Source organism: Taurulus bubalis (assembly GCF_910589615.1).
Source record: "Taurulus bubalis genome assembly, chromosome: 11".
In the NCBI taxonomy this organism is placed as follows: domain Eukaryota; kingdom Metazoa; phylum Chordata; class Actinopteri; order Perciformes; family Cottidae; genus Taurulus; species Taurulus bubalis.
The window spans coordinates 6,310,927-6,331,105 of record NC_136599.1 but is presented as its reverse complement, the minus strand read 5'-3'; the positions used below and the strand labels follow the sequence as shown (position 1 = coordinate 6,331,105).

Genomic DNA, 20,179 nt, shown 5'->3' with positions numbered 1-20,179 from the left:
TCACAGCACCAACGGTGCGACCTCGGCTGGGAGGCGGAGCGGCAGCCAATCAGGCGAAGCGCGCTCGGCCCGGCCCGCTGCTCCGCACCAAGGTGACGGGGTGGGGGAAGCAGACCTTGGAGTGCTTCCCCCCGCTTTCCTGAGATGAGTGATGCTGCTCGTGACACCGGAGAGAGGATGGAGATGGCGAGGTGTGTGCGTGTGTGTGTGTGGAATGATATTGGAGGTGTGGCGGCTGAGGGGACGGCGGGATGGGTGCAAATTAAGTTGAGGAGGTGGTCACGTAACAGCCGGGTTCAGGCAGAGTTGAAGCCACTTGCTTGCTGTGCTGCAGCTGGTAACATTTACCTCAACTCGTACCCCATAAATGTTGTGCGTGCGCGCGCACGGGCACCTAAAGGAGCTCTGAAACACATAAACTAGGTCTACATTTTTACAATGTAAAATGGGTTAAAAAACAGAACTCCCCTTCTTAGAGACCCCTCTCCGGACCCCATTAACGAGCATCTAGTACTACAGCAAGAAGAGACGTGAAACTAACCCCCTAAAACCAGCTCTCCTCTGTATGGGGCGCACAAAAAAAAGTGACAGGTTTCGTTTTTTCTTACCCTCCCGTTGTCTTGGGGTCAAAATGACCCATCAACACACATACATGGGTCATTTTGACCCCAAGACAACAGGAGGGTTAAAAAGATACCCGTACACACAGGTTGGACCGAGACCATCGTGTCACCGACCACCACAAGCGTTGCCGCGCTCCCTTAAAAAAGTATTTTGGGGGAAAATCCTGCTCAACTCTACGTGCACTTAGCAAAGAACAAAAAGAGACAAGCAGAAGCACATGAAGAAAGCCTCCCTCCGTATGAGGCACCACCGCATTCAGGCAGATTTAGGAACATGTCGTTTATACAAGTGTGTGCGTTCGTTCAGATGCTCCCAGATAGAAACTGACAATCACGAGAGAAATTAAGTGAAATATAAAAAAAAAAGCCTTAAATCACTCGGAGAGACATTGATGGCTGATTCAGAGCGTTGGCGTCCAATTCTCACTTTGTCATCACTGCTGCGACAACCTAGGAATGACTGATTTGAGGCACTTCACGGTCAAATGTATTTTTTTTTATCCCAACAATGTGACCTGTGCTTCTTTGATTAATTGCTGCAAAGTGAACATAAGAGTACGATCGATCAATCCTTCAATCCATTCATGGTCCCCAGAAGATGAACCTCACTGACTTCAGTGATACCCTGACTTTTCCTTTGAGCGCCATCATGATGTTGACGTCTGTGTTTTTGGAGTGGAACGTCTCCACATCTATTGGATGGTCTGCTGGGATATTTACGTCGAGCTTGGTTTGATTGTTGGTTTCTAAAAGTTACATTTCCATCCACCTCAGCTGTACTGCAAGTATCTAATGCTAGTGTGACTGCCAACACACTAAAGTGGTGGTAAACATTATTTAGCTAGCGTTGCAATTGTAAAGATGTTGCCATTCTAGTATTAGCTGCTAGAGTGTCCGTAGACTCGCAGTCTGGTTTCCTCCATTTGCCGTAAAACAGCCACTACTGAGGTTCCAGCGACCAAGATGTTATTTGACCCGATTTCACACAGTGTAACATGCAATGCACCTGCAAGATTGCTGCCATCCCACAATGTAATGGGGGTCTTTCAGGTACTGTAATGTGTGTGTGCTGTGCCGAGTCCAGCCAGCGCCGGCAAACATGCAGCAGAGACCCTGAGGGATGCTGCAGCCCTCTGAGGAGAGGAGGAGAGAGGAGAGAGGAGAGGAGAGGAGGAGGTAGATGAAGCCCCAGGTAGCCTCACAGCAATGCACCATTAGAGAAAGGAAAACACAAAGCCAAGTTCTGCTGCTCGCTTCTTCTCTAGACACCGTATCCCTCTCTCTCTCCATATATCTCTCTCCCACTGACCAGCTAAATATTTTATCAGCTGGCAAAAGAACCTACAAGCCGAAGGCCAGGGGTTCTTTTTTGTTTGTTTCTTAAATTGAAGAAGGTGTGTGTGTGTGTGTGTGTGTGTGTGTGTGTGTGTGTGTGTGTGTGTGTGTGTGTGTGTGTGTGTGTGTGTGTGTGTGTGTTAGAGGGGGGAGGTTGAGGTTGCTCACCGACCTCAGCGTCACAGAAGTGCTTTTGATTGGTCACTTTGAAGTAGTTATTCTGTTTCTCCTCTCTCTCACTTTCTCTCTCTCTCTCCGTGTGCATCCTATGTGCAGCACGCTGCTCAGTTCAGAAACAGGATGAACGACCTTGAGCAGGCGCACGGGGCTGTGTTGCCATGGCAACGAAGCCTCGCGCAACCAGTAACAGCTGGATGCAACAGCACTCCCTGAATTTGAGCGGGAGTCGCCACGTTAATAAAACGACTCTCCACGTCTCCTCCCCCCTTCTCTCCTCTCCTCCTCACTATCTATCCCCCCCCCCTCCTTTGTCTCTCTCTCACACACACACACACACACACACTTACTTGTACTAACACAAAAGAACGGCATGGCAGTACAAGGACAATATGTTTGATATTAACACATAACTGAATTAACCAGTTTAGCCGAAGTGCCGTGATTCAGACGCACAGCTCACCGCACTCCTCGAGAAAAAAACACAACGAAGGAGACGAACACTCGGATGGGAGGAGAGAAGAAGAAGAATAAAAAAGGACCGAAATCAAGAGTGAACCCTAAGTTACGAAACAAAAACACTGGAGAGGGAGAAGCGCACCGAGATGGTCACTTGACATTCCTCTCACAGATGAAAAAGCTGCTCTCGGAAAAATAAAGCAGCGGAGGACACGAGCTGCACGGAGACGGAGCATCGGCTCATCCCTCCAACTCAGTTTAATACTTAGTTATTCCATCACAGACGTGTGTATAAAAAACACTTTTCAGCTGCTTAACTTTCTCCTCGAAAATCTTCACATCCAAAACCCATTTTGCTAAAGAAACGGCCAAACAAGGATCAACTGGATTCCCAAACAGCAGAATTCACTTAGATCACTTTCAGGACATGACCCGTGTTTGCTGTTCGTCTGAATGGGCCGCCTGTTAAGTGACCTAGTTTCACAACTCGCTCCAGATCAGTGTTTAACACGGGCCTGAATACAGCATGACAACTCAAACATCACTCAATAACAGTTTACAATTTATTCCTTTTTTGGGAAATTATTTGGTCATCAATTAATTCAAATGTTGCTTTGTAGAGCAGGAAAATTGTGAGTAATGTCCATCATCAGCCCAAGATAATATCATCAAGTTGCTTGTTTTTGACAGACAAACGGGATCAAACTTAAAAAGGTATTACATGTATAATAACACAAAAGAGATAGACACATTTGAGAGAAAATGTCCTTTAAAAATTATTTTCCCCATCAGAAAAGTTCACATCCATCACTGGAAATACTTGACGTTGGAAAACAAGCGTGAACACAGGTGTCGTTAATAACATTAGGGTCACTAAATCTGCAAACAAGTACCTGGTTTAAGTAAAACCCTTGTTGCATGTCGTTCCCCAGCTCACTCCCTCGATATAGTGGAGAACGGCAGCAAACCCGAACACAGTGCTGCGGTGGCTCGAGTGGAGCATGTGATTTCTCTTTGATTTGGACCAGCAATTTTCAAATCAGTTTTCAAGGCGGTCTTTTGATTTATTGTTAAGATATAGTGGAGTAATGTCTACCCGAGCAGAGAAAGAAGTCACTCTCTCTCTCTCTCTCTGTGCGTGCCGTTATCCGAACTTCTCCTGGCTTTTGTCAACCGCGCATGCTTTTAGTGCATGTAAGTGCACGTTAGTGCATGTGAGCGTGTCCCACTGGCTAATTGACGGCCGCCGCTTTGCACTGCTCTCATATGGCGGTTCCAGCTGATTTGCACTCAACCCTGGTTTCCACTGTCAGCTCTGTCAGCGTGTTTGTCGTAGTTTGCACTATTAGCGCCGTTAGCATCGTTAGCTATGAGCCGTCTCCTCCAGTATTCAACTTTCTCGCCAAAAACAAAATTTTATGCGATGACATTTGAGGATGCTGTTTTTTTTTTGTGTGCACAGTGTGCGGTTTTAGCCTCGGGCTTTTAGCAATTTGTCATGTATGCAGCTCTCAAGTGCATATTAAAGACCCATTTTAAAACAAAGACTCATTGTTTTAAAATGATACATTTTATATTACTTTGGGGAGTAAATCTACCATTATTACTGTAAACTGCACATGTATTGTTCTAATGAAAGACCTCTAACTGATGGGGGCGGGGCTTAGCAAACAGTCAATTGCAGTCTTGTTTTCTAATCAGACAGATAAAAATCTGAATTTTGGCAATTTGCTATCATATTTTAGAAAAGTTATTGAATTTTTGGCCGAGTATATTTTATTGAGACCATGTATCAAAAGATACCCAACCAGCCCTCGTTATTTTGGGAAAAATATTGTAAGACCGCATCAAATCCGGTGACTGGAGATGCCCCAGTAAAGAACAAAATTGAGTGAAATTAAAGGAAATAAAAAAGACCCCTCCTCCTCCAACAGAATTAAATCAGTGAGAGCTGGTGAAGATGAATTCCTATTAACCCATCCTGACACATATGAGAGGACAAGTTCAGCTCACTGCACTGCAGATGGGGGAGGCAGGGACCAGCGAGGAACACAGATACCACAGAGACAGGTAAACTCTTTGTGTCGTTTTCTGACGACACAAAGAGAGGGTGCAGTCAGAAAACTTCCTGATTCCACAAAAGAGCAGAGAGTCGAGAGAGACAGAAACTAAATGAAAAAAAAAGACACAAAAGACAAAAATGCCAGGTAGAATTCCACAGCAAGAGGCGCCACCTGAGCTCCTCCCACTAGACCCCCCCCCCCACACACACACACACACACACACACAGCTTCCCAGGCTGGTGTGTGATGTCCAGCCTCCCTCGCTCAGCCTTGTGAGCCCTGTCCCCAGAGCCTGACCCAGTCACCAGCATCCCCTGCTAACCCCTGTCCCCCCTTTCTACCACCTTCATTCAGCAACCATCATGCATCACTGTCACCCCGCTCCCAGCATCCGCTTAGCGAGGACCCCCTCACGGGTCTGAGCAGCTTGCCCGCACCACTCCTTGGAGCGCGTTCCCCTCCAATCCTTCTTGCGAGCAGGTTGCAGGCGCGTGTCGGTCTGCACGTGTGCAGAGAGACCCGGGCCAAGAGTTGACTGTAAATCTGTCAAGGAGAAGGCTGCCATGGAACAAGACCAGGGCGTCTCATCACCACTCCCTCGCAGACGGACGATTCAGCCGTATAGAGCTGGAAGCCGTTAGTCCATTAAACCAAAAAGTCAGGAAATCTAATTGCCAATAATTTGGAAAATATATTAATTGTTTAATCCCTTAACAAGCAGCGGCTGGTTAAATCACTCACTCAAGATCTGACAATAGAAAGCTGTTTAAAAGCAGACAGTGAGACAAGAAGTCCATATCACTGGCAAACGATTTTGGAATATATGTTCATATAAAGCAGAGAAGTAAAAAATAAAATAAAGACTTAGCAAGACTGCCTCTTCTTCTTAAAATTATTCCACGAATCAGTCGTTTTCGTCTGAGTTGACTAGTCTTTTTTTTGGCATTTTTTCATGCACAATGATTAATTTCCAAGACTCTCAAGAACACATTTCTGGTTTTAAAAGATTAAAAGCGGTGCTTTTGTGTGATTCTTTTTGGAGGAATTCACTTTAACAGACGATTAAATCAGCGAATCGACAACATTCATAAGTCTTAGTTGATTAAGAACGTCTTTGGTCAAAGACAGCCCGAACATTTGTACCATATTCTTGCCCCTGTAGATTTGCTTCATCACCACTTCGGCTTTTAGAGTGTACATTTTTCAGAAGAAAATGGAAAAGCAACCTGAAGAAGGTGTTTAATAAAGTCATTTATCAATCAAAAACTTTGACCATTCTCTAGTTGCAGCTTTTCCCATCGTGAGCATTTGCTGCTTTTCTCTATTTTATATCATTATAAACCTAATATCTTGTTTGTCTTTTTCCTCACATTATATAGATTAGTAGATACGACAGAGTAATAATATAAAGAAATCAATCAGCGGCTGCAGCCTCAAATCAAGCCACAAAGGCAACCAAATCCAAATGTACACACTCACACATGCCTGTGTAATTAACTCAACCAACACAACCCTCACATGTCCATGCTGACACACACAAAACCATCTGCAACGCTTCCATTCAACTGCTGTTTACACACACACACACACACACACACACACACACACACACACACACACACACACACTGAAGAGCAGCTTGCTATTATCCAGTGGGAGCAGGTATTGTGAGCAGAGCCCTGGTGTCACGCTCAAGGACGTGCAATGTTTTTTTGTTTTTTTTTTACATGCACGTACGCAAACGCCACACTGGCTCTCGCCTGTTTCAGGGATCGAATCGTGGTGCCTTCAGGGTTGCAGGACAACGTGAGAGAGAGTGTGCGTGTGTGTGTGTGTGTGTGTGGCCACGTTGCTGCCCCCTGCAGATGCACAGTGGAGACGCATTAAGGATGAGGCAGATGACAGGAGTGCTGTATGAAGGAGACCTAAGTAGGGGATAACAGGAGCACGGCGACCATTCACTCCTTCACCTCACACATTTATAGGCAATGCATGTCCCGTTCAGTGCGCAGACTTGCACACTGGAGGCGTACAGTAGAGTCAGTGCACTTTTTCCTCGCTCGGGCATGCAAGCAAGCAGGCTGGTTGACTGACAGACGTTCAGCTTCGTCTGCCTCTACCCACATGGCACGTTTGTAGTAACAAGCCCAGTTGAAACACACCATGTAGCTTTCGTTACAAAAACACGCCGCACGTGACACCCGGTTGATCACGTATTGTGTGCATATTATGATCAACAAACCAGATCGCTCTCCCCCGTCATGTTGCGACAGCGTCAGGATCAGCTGTTGGGCAGCAGCTTCCTCGCGACTGTCGCGGCCAGGCGAGAGACGAAACTCAAATAAACGAGTTAATAACGCGGCTAGTGCGCCGTTTAACGCGTTAGTACGCGATGTGTTCACGCGTGTGTGTGGAAAAAAAAACTTCCAGATGCTCTGGAAAACACTTACGCTTTCGTGCGTAAAAACTGGCCAGCGCTTTGCGTGGTCAAGTTAAGTTGAATCCAAAAGCGAGAACCGGGTTCGTTTTGTGGGTTTTTTTTTGCAGCGTGAAAAAGGTGGCAAACAAAACGGGGACAGCTCGCGTGCACTTCACGGCCGCGACGAGCAGGTTGGTGAATCTTTGGCTGTCATGTCATGTACCGCGCACTGTGCCCTCCGCGCCGTAGCGGTGCCAATATTGTGTGTGTGCACTGAAGTCAGTACATTTCCGTCCTCTATCGAAATGCAAACCAAAACGCCAAAAAAAGTCGCGTGAAATCATTTGGCGGTTCGCAAAAAAAAAAAAAAACACGCTTTGCACGAAGCTCTTACCTTGTGGACGTATCGCTCTGCCGGGATCGATAATTTCTTCTTTACACCATTAAACTCTCCGCCATCTTCGGCACTGTTTGTTTAAATGGGAAACACTCCCGAAACCCAAGAAGCCAGTTCTGTAAGTTGTGGCGTCGCGGGGGCTGCTGGGTAACGTAGTTCGCTCGGGTGGAGCGCCGCGCCCCTGGCTGCGTCGTCCCAACCCGGACGCGGACTACAGAGCTGAGTCCGCCACCGCGGGGGGGGCGGAGGCAGAGGTGGCGCCTGGAGGTGGAGAAACGGAGGCACCCGTCTCTCTGTCTGGCAGCCTGCAGACGGATGTCAGCGATGGCACCAGAGCGGAGATGACACGGTGTGTATTTACAGTTAACTGACATGCAAACACTGAATTGTTTGCTTCGTGGAGCCTGGAGGCTAAGAAAATAAAAAATTAAAGCACCACCTTCAGACTTTCCACTAAAAAGAAGGCGTTTAGCTGGAGGGGGTGACACAAAACCAGACATCCTAAACTTGCAAGTAAATTAGGACTGGGAGGTTTTATCCTCGTTTGACGAAGATGAGTTGGTCTCTTTGGGTGAATTAAGGTCGTCGTTTATGTGTGATTAGTTCTACCATTACAAAGGACCGTACCAGTGGGTTTGCACGTTTTACCCAATGCATTGTACAAACCATCCCCTTACAGACACAACAAATGTGCTTTTCTGTTTTAGACATTTTAACCCTTTAAAAACGGAGCAATTGTTTCTTTAATTGGGTAAAGTTGCATACCCAAACTGAAAAAGGTGTATATCTGCAACCATAATGTCTATTTTAATAATGTTGGTATTCAAATAAACAGTAACACTTGTGAGATATTGTTCAGATGTGTTCATACCACTGTTTATGTTACTGGTTAAGAGTAGAAATGATGGCACACAGCTCAAATTAAAAGTGAAATACTAGGGTCCCCTTCAGGTTTACCGATCCAGTTTCAATAAATGTCCTTACATTATTAGACTCAGTTTGCCATCTAACCAGAAGTGCAAAGGGCAGTAAATTGAAGAGTAATGTACATAATATGTGTACGGGTAATATAATGATGAATAAAATAGACAGTAGGGGCGTTGATAAGAATACGCTGGTCATAGAGCTGCAGTAGAAATTATAAGTTAGCTGTGTATCTAAACTTGCTGAGGTTGTCAATATTTGTGTATACGTTCCCTCACAAAACTGTAAAGCTTTCATTTTAGAAAAATGTATATATTGCACGTAGTTGTATGGCTCATGACTCCTTCAAATTCAGCAGTTACCTTGTGAGCTCTTGTTGAAGGTTATGTCATGAGTACTTTAATAAAACATGGTTGATTGATTGATTGATTCGGTGTTATGGCCCTGAAGAGGTAAAACCATTCAATATGTGACAAGGAAATAGCAGAAATAAGAAAATTGCTGATTTTATGGAGCGGATATATATTATTCAAATGAGTAATCATAATCCAATAATTTAATAAACATCATACACATGAAAATGATATTTTACTTTTCTTCTGGTATATTTAATATATATATATATATATATATATATATATATATTGATGCTAATACATTTGTACATTTAAGTACATTTTTGGTTATTCCACTGGTATTGCCACTTTTACTTAGATCAAATCTAATCTTCCACCCATGGTTATGATTAATCTATTATCAAAAGAGTTGATTTTTTCTCAATCAATTTATCTATATTTTCTTTGTTATGTTGTAGACATCCATGCAGTTGGGAGTGGAATGTAAAGTGTGAATAATCATAATTACTGTTATGGTGCTATTTTATGGGATATGTACTTACATTTTTATGTCATGGCTATGAAATGATGTCATATTTCGGTCTAACATAAACTAATTAATATCATATTCATTCATATGGAACACTGAAAATGAATATTAAGGTCACAATAGAGAAACAATGTGCATCAGTATCTTGTTCTTCTATCAAAATCCAGATTTTTCTTCCTCGTGAAACAGACAAATGCTAAAATGTCACTTCCCATCCTGCAGTCTTCTCGTCACAGGCGCCAGCCTTCTGTGAAGCGCGTTGGTTTCACCGTAGGGACTGTGGCCCCCTATCTCTTATAGATGAGGCCCATATGTGGGCTCCGTATGTGAGCTGGCAGGGTCAGCGAGGAGCAGTGACGTCGGAGCCGGGCGGCCTATGAACTGGGACACGTCGACGCAGCGCCCAGACGGCTGCCAAGATGCACAAGGCAGGGGCTGATAGCACCAAAAACCCGTCACTATGGTGATGCCAGGCAGACACGAGCACAAATAGATTGATGGACACACACACACACACACACACACACACAGAGTGAGCCTGTTGTGTCAATGACAGTGGGGATGAAATAAGATGAGAACTGGAAGGTGAGAGAGAAGTGAGACAAGATGATGAGATAGTCGAGTTTAGTTTAAGGCAGTTTAAGAAGACACAGAGACAAGATCACAGATAATGATAAATGATGCCTATTGCCTGAAGGGAAGCGTAGCTGGGGAAACCTATAGGTGTTAAAGAAACACTAAGTATGAAAAGGGGAGAGAAGGAGCGAAGTGGGGAGTTGTCAGTGTGATGGAGGAGAAGAAGTGTTGGAGCTCAAAAGAATAAAGACGGAGGGAAAATGAGGTAAAACTACACCAGTTTGACTGGGAAAGTGAGGGAGGCAGGGCGTACAAGATGGAGATAAGTGTAAGAGACTACACGGAGAGCGTGGAGATGTTGAAATGGGGTTGTGGAGAAGGCTTAAAGCAATTAGCCTCACGGGTCAGGCATAATGCATCAGGCAAAACTGAAAGAACCGCTAAGGAGAAGAACATGTGATTAGAATATAACTCAGAGAGGGATGCAATATTTCTTTTTGACTTTTCTTGGAAAGCTAAGATTAGTAAGATCCTAGAATTGTATTTCAGTTGAACTACTATTTCTGAGAAAATGTGAGGTTTTATTAAAGTTTATCGCTTTGTGTGTTTCGGATAAGAAGCCAACCCAACCAAAAAGCATGCTTCATGTTGCACTGCAACACACACAGTCACACACTCAAAGACACACATACGGTACAGTGATAAGTCCTCGCCAAAGGATTTAGAAGTTTAAGCCTCCTTTAAAATAAATTAAGACTTGGAGCACATTTGAGTCCACTGGCTGACTGCACTGAACCAATAATGCGTAAAATCTAAATGCAGTCAGAGAGAAGAGAAACTGAGAGAGATTATCAGAATCAGATATGTCTTTATTGCCAAAGTATGTTGGCGCATGCAAGGAATTTGTCTTGGTGATTTGCTGCATAACAATAAACACAGTGGGCCATAAATTATGCCAAGAGATATAATAAAGAATTATACAATTTACGATTAGAAAATATATGTTTTTAGAAGTGGAAGAGCAGTTTTGGGCGGGAACATCCAGAGGCAAAGCAACTTACTGTTGTGCAAAGGGCCTGCAGCAAAATGTATTTTAACCACTTATAACAAAGGCCCACCTAAAGTAATCAATATCCATTTAAGTGTACGATATATGAAGAATATCTTCACCGCTTCATGTCGTCGTCAGACAGCCCTTTCCGATAAGGGGGCTGAACTGAAAATGAAACGTATCCACACTCTTCTCAAAGCCGCGAGACTCTTTTGACAAAACACTATATTTAAATTTCACTTTCAGTTCAGTTCCATGTTGAAAAATATTCTAAATATAGCGTACACTGAAACTGAAATTGATCTTTTAGGTGGTTAAATTGTTGCTGCCCCCCCGAACCCAGCAGTACACGGCTTTCCTGGAACTCCTGTCTGATGAGTAGCTCGTACAACCCACTCCACTTGTCACTTTAATGTAACATTGAGTAGCACGGTCCCTTCCCAGTGAGCTTCATGATGAGCTGCACTTTTCTCTACTGACCATTTACGTTGTGGTTAGCTCTTGCATGTGTAATGATAAGAACTGTGCTCCATCAAAATTGACAATGTCAGAGAGAAGAACCTGTATGTTGGAAAGCTGTCACATGACAAACAGTCACATGCTGTGAATCATGACCAGAGCACTACACAAACACACAGTATGCCAGAGAGAGGGCTATAGACCCCGTTTACAGCCGACGTCATCAGCATGGATGTGCATGTTGTCATTGGATGTGGCGTTTTGCAGCTTTGGATATTGAATTGAAACTGTTAGCGGCATCAAAATGTCTGGTCGCTGCATGTTCGCTTGTCAGAGTCAATATGCCAACAGCTGCCTCAAGTTCTACAGAATTCCGGCGCACGACCGTTTTTCCGGAGTGACCGGCGTTCACGGGCGACTTTTAGCCAAATGTGTTTGTCTTTGCCGTAGAAAAGAAACACAGATGGGTATGTAAGAGGACATGGTTCTACGGTCACCAACGCATTCGGGCTGAGAGTCACCAGTTGACACCGGCGGAATCTGTTGCTGCAGGGCTCCCTCTATGTTCGTCAAATACCAAAATACCAACGGAGTGTTAGTACGAGCGGAGCCCCTCGACGCCTCGTATCAACGTACCAATGGCGGCACGATTCTCCAAGTCCACGATTCCATTTGCCTTTTTCCGGCTAAAAAACATTTTAAGCAGCACTGACGGCGATGCTATTGTTGGACGATAAAGTCTCTCCATATGGTCAAGCACGCAATTTGATTATTATTGGAATTCAGAGTTTGCTTACGAATAATCTAATTTGAATATATTCTTTGGAAGTATGAACAGCTTTTAAGAACATCTGCCAGTTTTCTTTTTTTAAGTATCTAGCAAACTATTGCTTTTTGGAGTGAAAGACTTCATTAGTCCTTTTCTTGATAGAGTGAACAGTGGAGAATTGTTTTTCTATAGCCAGCTGGCTTCAGGTTGCAGTTCCACAATATTTAAAACAATATTATTATAGTACTTATTGTCCATCATTTGGCACATTTCGTAGTGTTGCCTGAGGCTAAAAGAAAACGCAAATGGCAGAAAATGAAATGTAATGTGAAGAAACACACGCACGCACACGTACATTCAGTCTTCACCAGCATCGACCTGTGTCTTCACAATACGACTTGACCATAACCCTCAAAGATATGGTAAAGTACACTTACTGGCTAATATCAGTTCGGTAGATGTTTACAATGCGGACAGAAGATGCATCACATTTCATTTATCAAACCGGTTATTGTTGAGTGAGAATTTAAGGGACTGCAGAGAGAGTTGTGGGAAGGTGAGAGGAAGAGGGAAGCTGTTTAAAATTCCAAACAGGTAGGAACGAGGCTTCAGGAGGGTAGTGGAACAGCATGCATGCACACACACACACACACACACACACACACACACACACACACACACACACACACACACACACACACACACACACACACACACACACAGATGTGAGACATGGGGAGAGAGAAACGAGGCAACCCATATGCAGAAAAATACTGTTGCAATTTGGACTCTGAAGCTGAGTTGAGGAAGGTTAAGAGGTGACCTCGACTATGTACACACAGTTCGATGTCTGCTCATTTGCACTCACATGGATATAGTTTCATAAATTATATATATATATAATTCATACAACTATTCAAAAGCAAGGGAAAATTACACATAATTATTCTAGAAGGAGACAAATAAAGGAAGATAGTGTGGGAAACAATTAGTTTGTCATACTTTTATAAATCCCCCATATGCGCCTCTCCCATTTAACCATCACCCTCTGCCTCCATTTGTGGTTGTGAAACCTACCTCACCCATCATCCAATGCAAAATCAATACAACATGATTGAGCAGATAAAGCAAAAAAATGGGGGCAGTCGTACAATCGGTGGCTGGAAAGCCTCGAGGGACGAACGACAAAGTCGCTGTTTGGAAAAACAAAAGCATCAAAGGGCGAGGAATGAGAGCGTGGGGAGAAGATGCTGCCTGGCATTGTGTGTTTACCGTCTGTGTGGAAGTGTGCACAGACTGAGCGTTACCGAGCGAGCTCAGGCAACTGAGGAACAGATGAGACTGTATAAACACACGTGACCCTGCTAGCGCTGTCAGCTGTCCCAGTTACCGGCTGGGCCATGTGTGTGCGCATGCACATGCGTGTAGGTGGGTAAAGACTCGTGTTCCAGATGCACAGCGTGTTGGCCACATGCAACCACACACAAGAAACATTCCACACGGTCTAGAGAGGACGGGCATAAATCATATTCCCGCTCCATTTTTGTTGATTTCCGTGCTGCTCAATGTGGCAACGCCTGAGGGTAAAAGCGACACGTGCTGACCCCGAAAACGTAGGTCCTCACTAGCTCACACGGCAACATGCCACACAGCCTCGTGTTTTGGTTTGGCCCTGCAAAAAAAGCCAGTGAGGAATACAATAGTGCAAAGCAACTTAAAGGTGCAATATACAATCAGAGCATTGATATAGCAGCAAACAAGTATCTGCTATGTTAAGATATAGAGGAGTAAAGTCTCCCTGAGCACAGAACAAAGTCGCTCTCCCACCGTGTGTGTTGTAATCCGAGCTTCTCCTCGGTTTGTTGACTTTGGGCATGCTAGTGCAGGTGAGCGTCCCCCACTGTTGAGCTAGCGGCCGCCGCTCTGCACGGCTCTCATACGCAGTGACAGCGGACGCCGCCGTCCCAACCGACGGGGTCGTCATGGAAGCATAGCACCCACCTTCCGGTTCCCCTTCAGCTGAACACTGTTCGCTCTGTCAGCACTATTGCCATACTTTGCACTGTTAGCGCTGTTAGCGCTGTTAGCACTGTAAAGCTGCAAGCCGCGGGCTAAGCCGGAACCCCGCTCAGAGCCGTCGCCATGTTCAGAGCCGTAGAGAGGCGATATAAATGCTCCCAATGCTGTGAATGTCCATAAGTAGATATGTTTATTAATTGCAAAGCTACTGAGCGAGCTCAAAGCTAATTCAAGCTGTAATCAGTCCAGGTTTGAGATCACGCAGGAACAGATTTGGGAACGTGAGCCAAGTCTTAAAGCTCAACATCCTGATTTTCAACATGTGCTCTCATCATATTCTCCAGAAGCTTTGGCAGAGTCAAGGTTTTTAAGAGAACGCTGTTCTAATGATTGGATTTAACTCGGTTTGAGATGGCTTGCGAAGGAAGCCAACTTCCAAAACTGAAAGTGTGCAACAGGATACCGAGCAAACAAAGCCCTGCTTCTTCAAATCTTGCAGCATTTCTCTTGCAGACGACACTCAAATATATCCCTGCGTATTCTCAGAACTTGCTAAATGCTTCTAAATCTGGCTCTCTGCTCACTCAAATCTCAACTTGAAGACTGATTTCCATTTAAATGTGTTTTGTGCCCTTTCAATTGTTTTGCTATTAATGAACTTCCACATACAAATATTAATGCTTCGTCTCATTTGATTGTTTTTTTTCCTCCTCCTATTGTTTGGTCATTTTCGCCTCTACCTCAATTTTGCATCGCGAAGTATTTTTGCTTTTTGCCAAGCTATTTGTTCTAAACGGCCTTGCCTGATTAAAAGAGTCGCATGCACATGCACACACTCAATGATAGAAAGCTGGATATTTAATAAGGCAGGGGGGAGCCATTTAATGAGGGGTGATGCTGGATGAAAACCCACTAACATCTCCTTTTCCTATTTTTCCTCCCATCCAGTCATTTAGTCTCTCTCATTTATCTCACTGTTGTCTATAGCCTCTTTCACCTATCCCTTCTCATTTAGCCGACTGCTCTGATTTGCATTTGCTGGCTCTGATGGACACTGATAGGGCGCTGCACTCCTCTTCTCACACTCACACACACACACACACTTCCCTCCATTATTCGGCTTCGCTCTACTGTAAATCACAGCACTCTGCTCGACATAGCTCTCCGTCCGTCTGCCTGTCTCTCTTCCTCTCACTTCCTTTAACCATTTTGTCTTCACTCCCTCCGTCTGCTTCTCATTCCCCTGCCTCCGATCCCTCCAGATGTTTCCACCCCTGCTACACTCTGTCCTTCATTGGTCCACACCTGCTCCGTTGCTCACCTCGCACACTCCCCCATCGTCTGCTCGCTCACAAATAGCCGCGAGGTCATGAGCGTCTTAGATCTCCATCCAGCTTTGCGAGTCACTGCAAGTAAACCTGGCTGGGAGAGCAGCTGCTGCCCAATTTGCTCATATGAGACAATCAATGAAAATAAAACGGAGGGACGAGAGATTACACCGACACACGCATTTACAAATACAAAGGCACACACGCACACACACAGTTCTGCTAATTGTTGGCTATTAGTCTGCAAGTCTGGGATTGCATGTCTTATTAAATACAGAATTTCAAATGAGCTTCGTTAAATAAGAAAGTACTCCCCTTTTAATGAAGCTAATTTATATGGAAATTACACATAATACTGACGATTCAGCCAGAGATTTATCCTCGTTGGATGAAGGGGAGGAATTAAAGAAAAAAAGAGTGGGATAGTGATTTTTCTCTCCCCTCCCTCTTCGCCTTAGCTGGTCACTGCTGTTGGACTCTTTCTGCAAGTTTGCTTTTGAAGCACACACTCAGTGGGTTCAGGTCATGTATGTTCGGGTTTGATACAGCAATCTAGTGTGTGTGTGTGTGTGTGTGTGTGTGTGTGTGTGTGTGTGTGTGATGGAGAGCTTGTGTGTGAACTCCTGTCCTTGTGCTGACCCTGCAGCGCTCCAGCCCGCCTCTCTGGTTCCCACTGATCCATCATGCTGTCTGATTGCCCAGAGAAAACCCATTACTCTGAAACAACACAACACATTAGCAGTGAGCTGCAGGTGTCTCTCCTCTGTGTTGTGCTCATACTTCACCATCCATGAATGCAGATGTCATGTTTACGGCTCACCAGTCAAATTGCACAACAGTGGAGTCAAGGTGGAGGTCTGAAAAACACTCCCATGTTTTGATAAACACGCAGTGCAACCCATCAGTTGCTTCGTTCGGTTGGTTGACTTCACAGTAAAGTCTGTTAAAGAGTGTCGAGCTGCACACTGTGTGATAAGACAATGTTGCTGTCTTTCTCACTCTGACTGGTGATTTATTAATGCAGGTCTGTATGCAGCTATGCCCCTGCAGACTGCTTCTGTCCCTCAGGCAATAAAGCTCAGCGTTGCCCCCTGGTGGTAATTAGCCGAGACGTAAGATTTGGCCAATATTTCCTCATGTCTCCTGACACCGGTCCCACTGGGTAGAATAAATGAAAAATGTTTAAAATCCAGAGGGTGAAAAGGGTGGAAAGGTGTAATGAGCAGGAGGTGAGAGAGCGACGCTTCAAAAAACAATAACTGGTGCACATCCCTGCTTTGTCAATGACATTTTAGTGGCTGGTTCACCTCAGGAGTGGATAATTATCTACAGCTCTCATAATTTACTGTGCACTTTGACACGGCAATGTTTTCGCATTCGTTTTTTTTTTTTTTAATATGGAGTTTCCATGGAGACAGTTCTAAAATAAAAACACACAACCACATGTTCAAGTGTGTGAAATGAATAAAAGCTTTATTCAAAACATGAAATTAAAAAAAATAGTGACGAAGGAAAATGATCAGAACTCACGAGATTTTGCATAAATATATACCATCAGAGCAGTTTAGAGACAACATATTTAAAAAGGAAACATATCGCAACATCTATAAACAAGCAGCGACATAAAAGCAAATCAAGGACAATGCAGAATGAATGAATAGAATAAACGTGTCTCTGCTGTGGTGGTCTTTTTTCTTTTTTCTTTCTTTAAAGTGATCTCATGGTCAAAAGCATTAAAGAGTGTTGCCACCTAGAGGTTGCTCATACAGTCTTTGTTTTAGTTTTCAACAATTACAAAGTGCACACATAGGAAACTCTAAATTTGAGAAACAGCCCAAGTGAGCAGTGTTGTGGTGCTCTGACATTATTCATACTATGCAAAAAGAAGTGCATTCCTGTGGGATTATACAGGCTATTGTGTCTCGAAGCGAGGGAGCCGTGAACTGCAGGGTGGCTCACCTTTCAGAGACGAAAACGTCCGCCGATTATTGTCCAGTGTGACATCTGACGAGCAAGAAAAAGATTGTTTCTCTCTGCAAAATGTTTCGTTCTATAATCCACAACAAAAAAAAAATCACCTGCAGGCCTGGAACAAATAAAACGCCTCACTGACCATTTCCTCCTCCGATTATATATTCAAACTGATGTGTGGGTGACTAGTGCCGGTATGACGGTGTACTTCACGCCATAAAACATGTATTTGTGAAAGCTGCAGAGTACACCTGCAGCTCAGTGTTGTACAGTTGAGTTCACGTTGCTCTAATAAGGCCATGAAGTTAAAACAAACCCTTCGGCTTAATACACGTTTACACTCATACCACAATGTATATCCACGCTAACAGTTCAGCAAGCTTCGGTCTTATATAAAAAAAACAATTCACATCAATATGGATGCAAAACAAATATTCACACGCGTGTACTGAACAACAGTGAATTCAAACAGGTTCCGCTCTATAAAAATAGCTTAAAAATCTGACATATTTTAGTACAGTGTAGGGTTAAATGAGTCGTTTTTTGTTTTTTTCGTCCTTACTCTTTTACATCTGAGACAGTTTAATAACAGGCTGGTACATACAGTACGTCCTCTGCTCCTCCTTCCCTCCTATGACACTGCCATACACAAACATTGGGCTTTAAAAAGACCACCAAAGTCCCAATAAGGAGCGCTAAAGGGAGCGAAAAGTATCGGCATCTTCGTCTCACATCCTGCTCTGGACCGAGACTCCAGACAAGTAGTGCAGTCTTCACATGCACAGTGGATTAGTAGTGGAGCAGGTCTCCCGGGTCCAGGAGAGGAGAGAGAGAGAGTGCGGCCGACAGTACGACGCGTGTGCTCCATAGCAATGTCAGGATCATTGAAAAGGGGAAGCAGGAAGGACCGAACAGAAATCACAGAATCTCTCTCGCACACAGGGGGGTCACCCGAGGGGCAGAGACACTGAACACAGACGCATTTAGTAACCGATAACCCCGAAAACAGAACACCACTCCACAACTCGAGTTGTGTCGCACGGAGGCGGAGACGGGGGGGAGGGGGGGGATGCGATGGTGAAATACAACCGACGGGGGCCGGAGTCAGTGAGCAGATTGTAACGTTTCATGCTCTGCACACAAGGCGATAATTATTTTACGAGACAGGCAATAAACACCGTTGTCATCATCACCATCATCATTCACGCCCGGTTAATTCACATACACAGTAGGCAGACAATACTGCACACGCACACACACCTCCCGTTGCACCATGGGATGTAACTTATAGTTTAAGTGGTGGATAGCTTGTCCCCTGATACCCGAGAGTTAAAAAAAAAAAGAAGCAAAACAGAGAAGGCAAACAGAACGCAACACAAGCAGAACGAGTTTTGCAAACCACGGACATTATAAGGACACTTGAAGAAAGATTGTATTGTTTGGATTAACTAAACGCAGTTGCTATGTACCGCCGTGTTTGCTGGTTATAGCTCGTTAAAAGCATAGGAAATAATAACTTTGTTGTATATGGCAAAGAAATAAATAACTCAAACCGCTCGCGGCAGTTTTAAAAAGGCCACTGAATGTGTGTGTGTGTGTGTGTGTGTGTGTGTGTGTGATGCAAACTCAACAGCACAGCTCGGAACTAGCCGTACAGTCTCGAACCGTCATGCATTGACATTACCGTATAAAAGACTGGATCGCAGCCTTTAAAACACAGTTTCTCGCTCAAGTTTTCCAATCATGCCATTAGAAAGGTTTCACTGTACGCGTACAGTACAGCATCACAGGTTACAGCGCAGCTTCCTCTCGGCGAGCCGAGTCCCCCCCCCCTGTGAACGGGGGGGGGGGGGGGGGGGGGGACGCCGACTACCGGGCTCGGGATAAAAGCAAACAAAAAGAAGTTCAAAAAGCGCCTCAATCCTGTAAGGTGTTGGATTTCATAAAGGCGGAGGCTGTCAAATGACGGCAGTGAATCATCTGGGAGTGTCGTACACGCTTCAGTTTTCTGGCGATGCCGAATACCTAAAATAAAAGCAGAGATATTCCTGGAGAGCAATTCATTTAGGAGCCAGCGGCCTGTTTTACTGAGTTTTACTGAATAAAAAAGGCCCAAACTTGAAATGACACCCCCGTGCAGTCTATCTTCACATAAACACTTTATATTACATTGCCCTGAAGTGAAAAATTCGCTTTTGTGAGTTACGGTGACGTTAACCGATTCAATGTCAAATTAGTGACGTTTAAAAGTACCCGGCGAGCAATCGTAGTTTTACACGAAAGGACACTTTGAAGTCTCTCTTGTTAAAGCATCAAACCCAGCGCTGTCCCGCCAACGTCCCATCTACAAAGAGCCCGAATGAATAATAAACACTTCTAGCGGACGGTAACACTGAACTTCTTTTTACAAAAAAAGGAGTTTCAACCTCAAACAAAAAGAAAGGGACAGTTGTAAGGTTTCTTAGTGCGCTTAAACATTTGTTTCGGAGAGCAGTAGACAAAATTTGAAGTTGCGTAACGACGTAATTGTCAGAACTCCCTCACTCAGTTTTTTTCTTTCCTCCTTTCAACTCTTCGTCTCTATGAAGCTTTGGCTTTTCTCGCCCGTGGTGATGTTTTATCCTCGGACTTCACAACCCCGTTGGCAGCGCCTCCTGACAAGACAAGCGATTAGAAACATTCCCGATGAGAGCGATGTCACATGTAAAAGGTTAAATAATGAGG

General features: G+C 44.4%; 1 protein-coding gene across 1 annotated transcript in view; it reads right to left on the bottom strand.

Moving 5' to 3' along the window:
• Positions 1-20,014: 20,014 nt before the first annotated feature.
• LOC306744166 (translocating chain-associated membrane protein 1-like 1) overlaps positions 20,015-20,179 on the bottom strand; it is a 6,696-nt gene continuing 6,531 nt past the window's right edge. Inside the window, exon 11 of the mRNA XM_079226752.1 lies at positions 20,015-20,109. Coding sequence (XP_079082878.1) covers positions 20,036-20,109 — 74 coding nt within the window. The 3' untranslated portion in view covers positions 20,015-20,035. The remainder of the gene's footprint in view (positions 20,110-20,179) is intronic.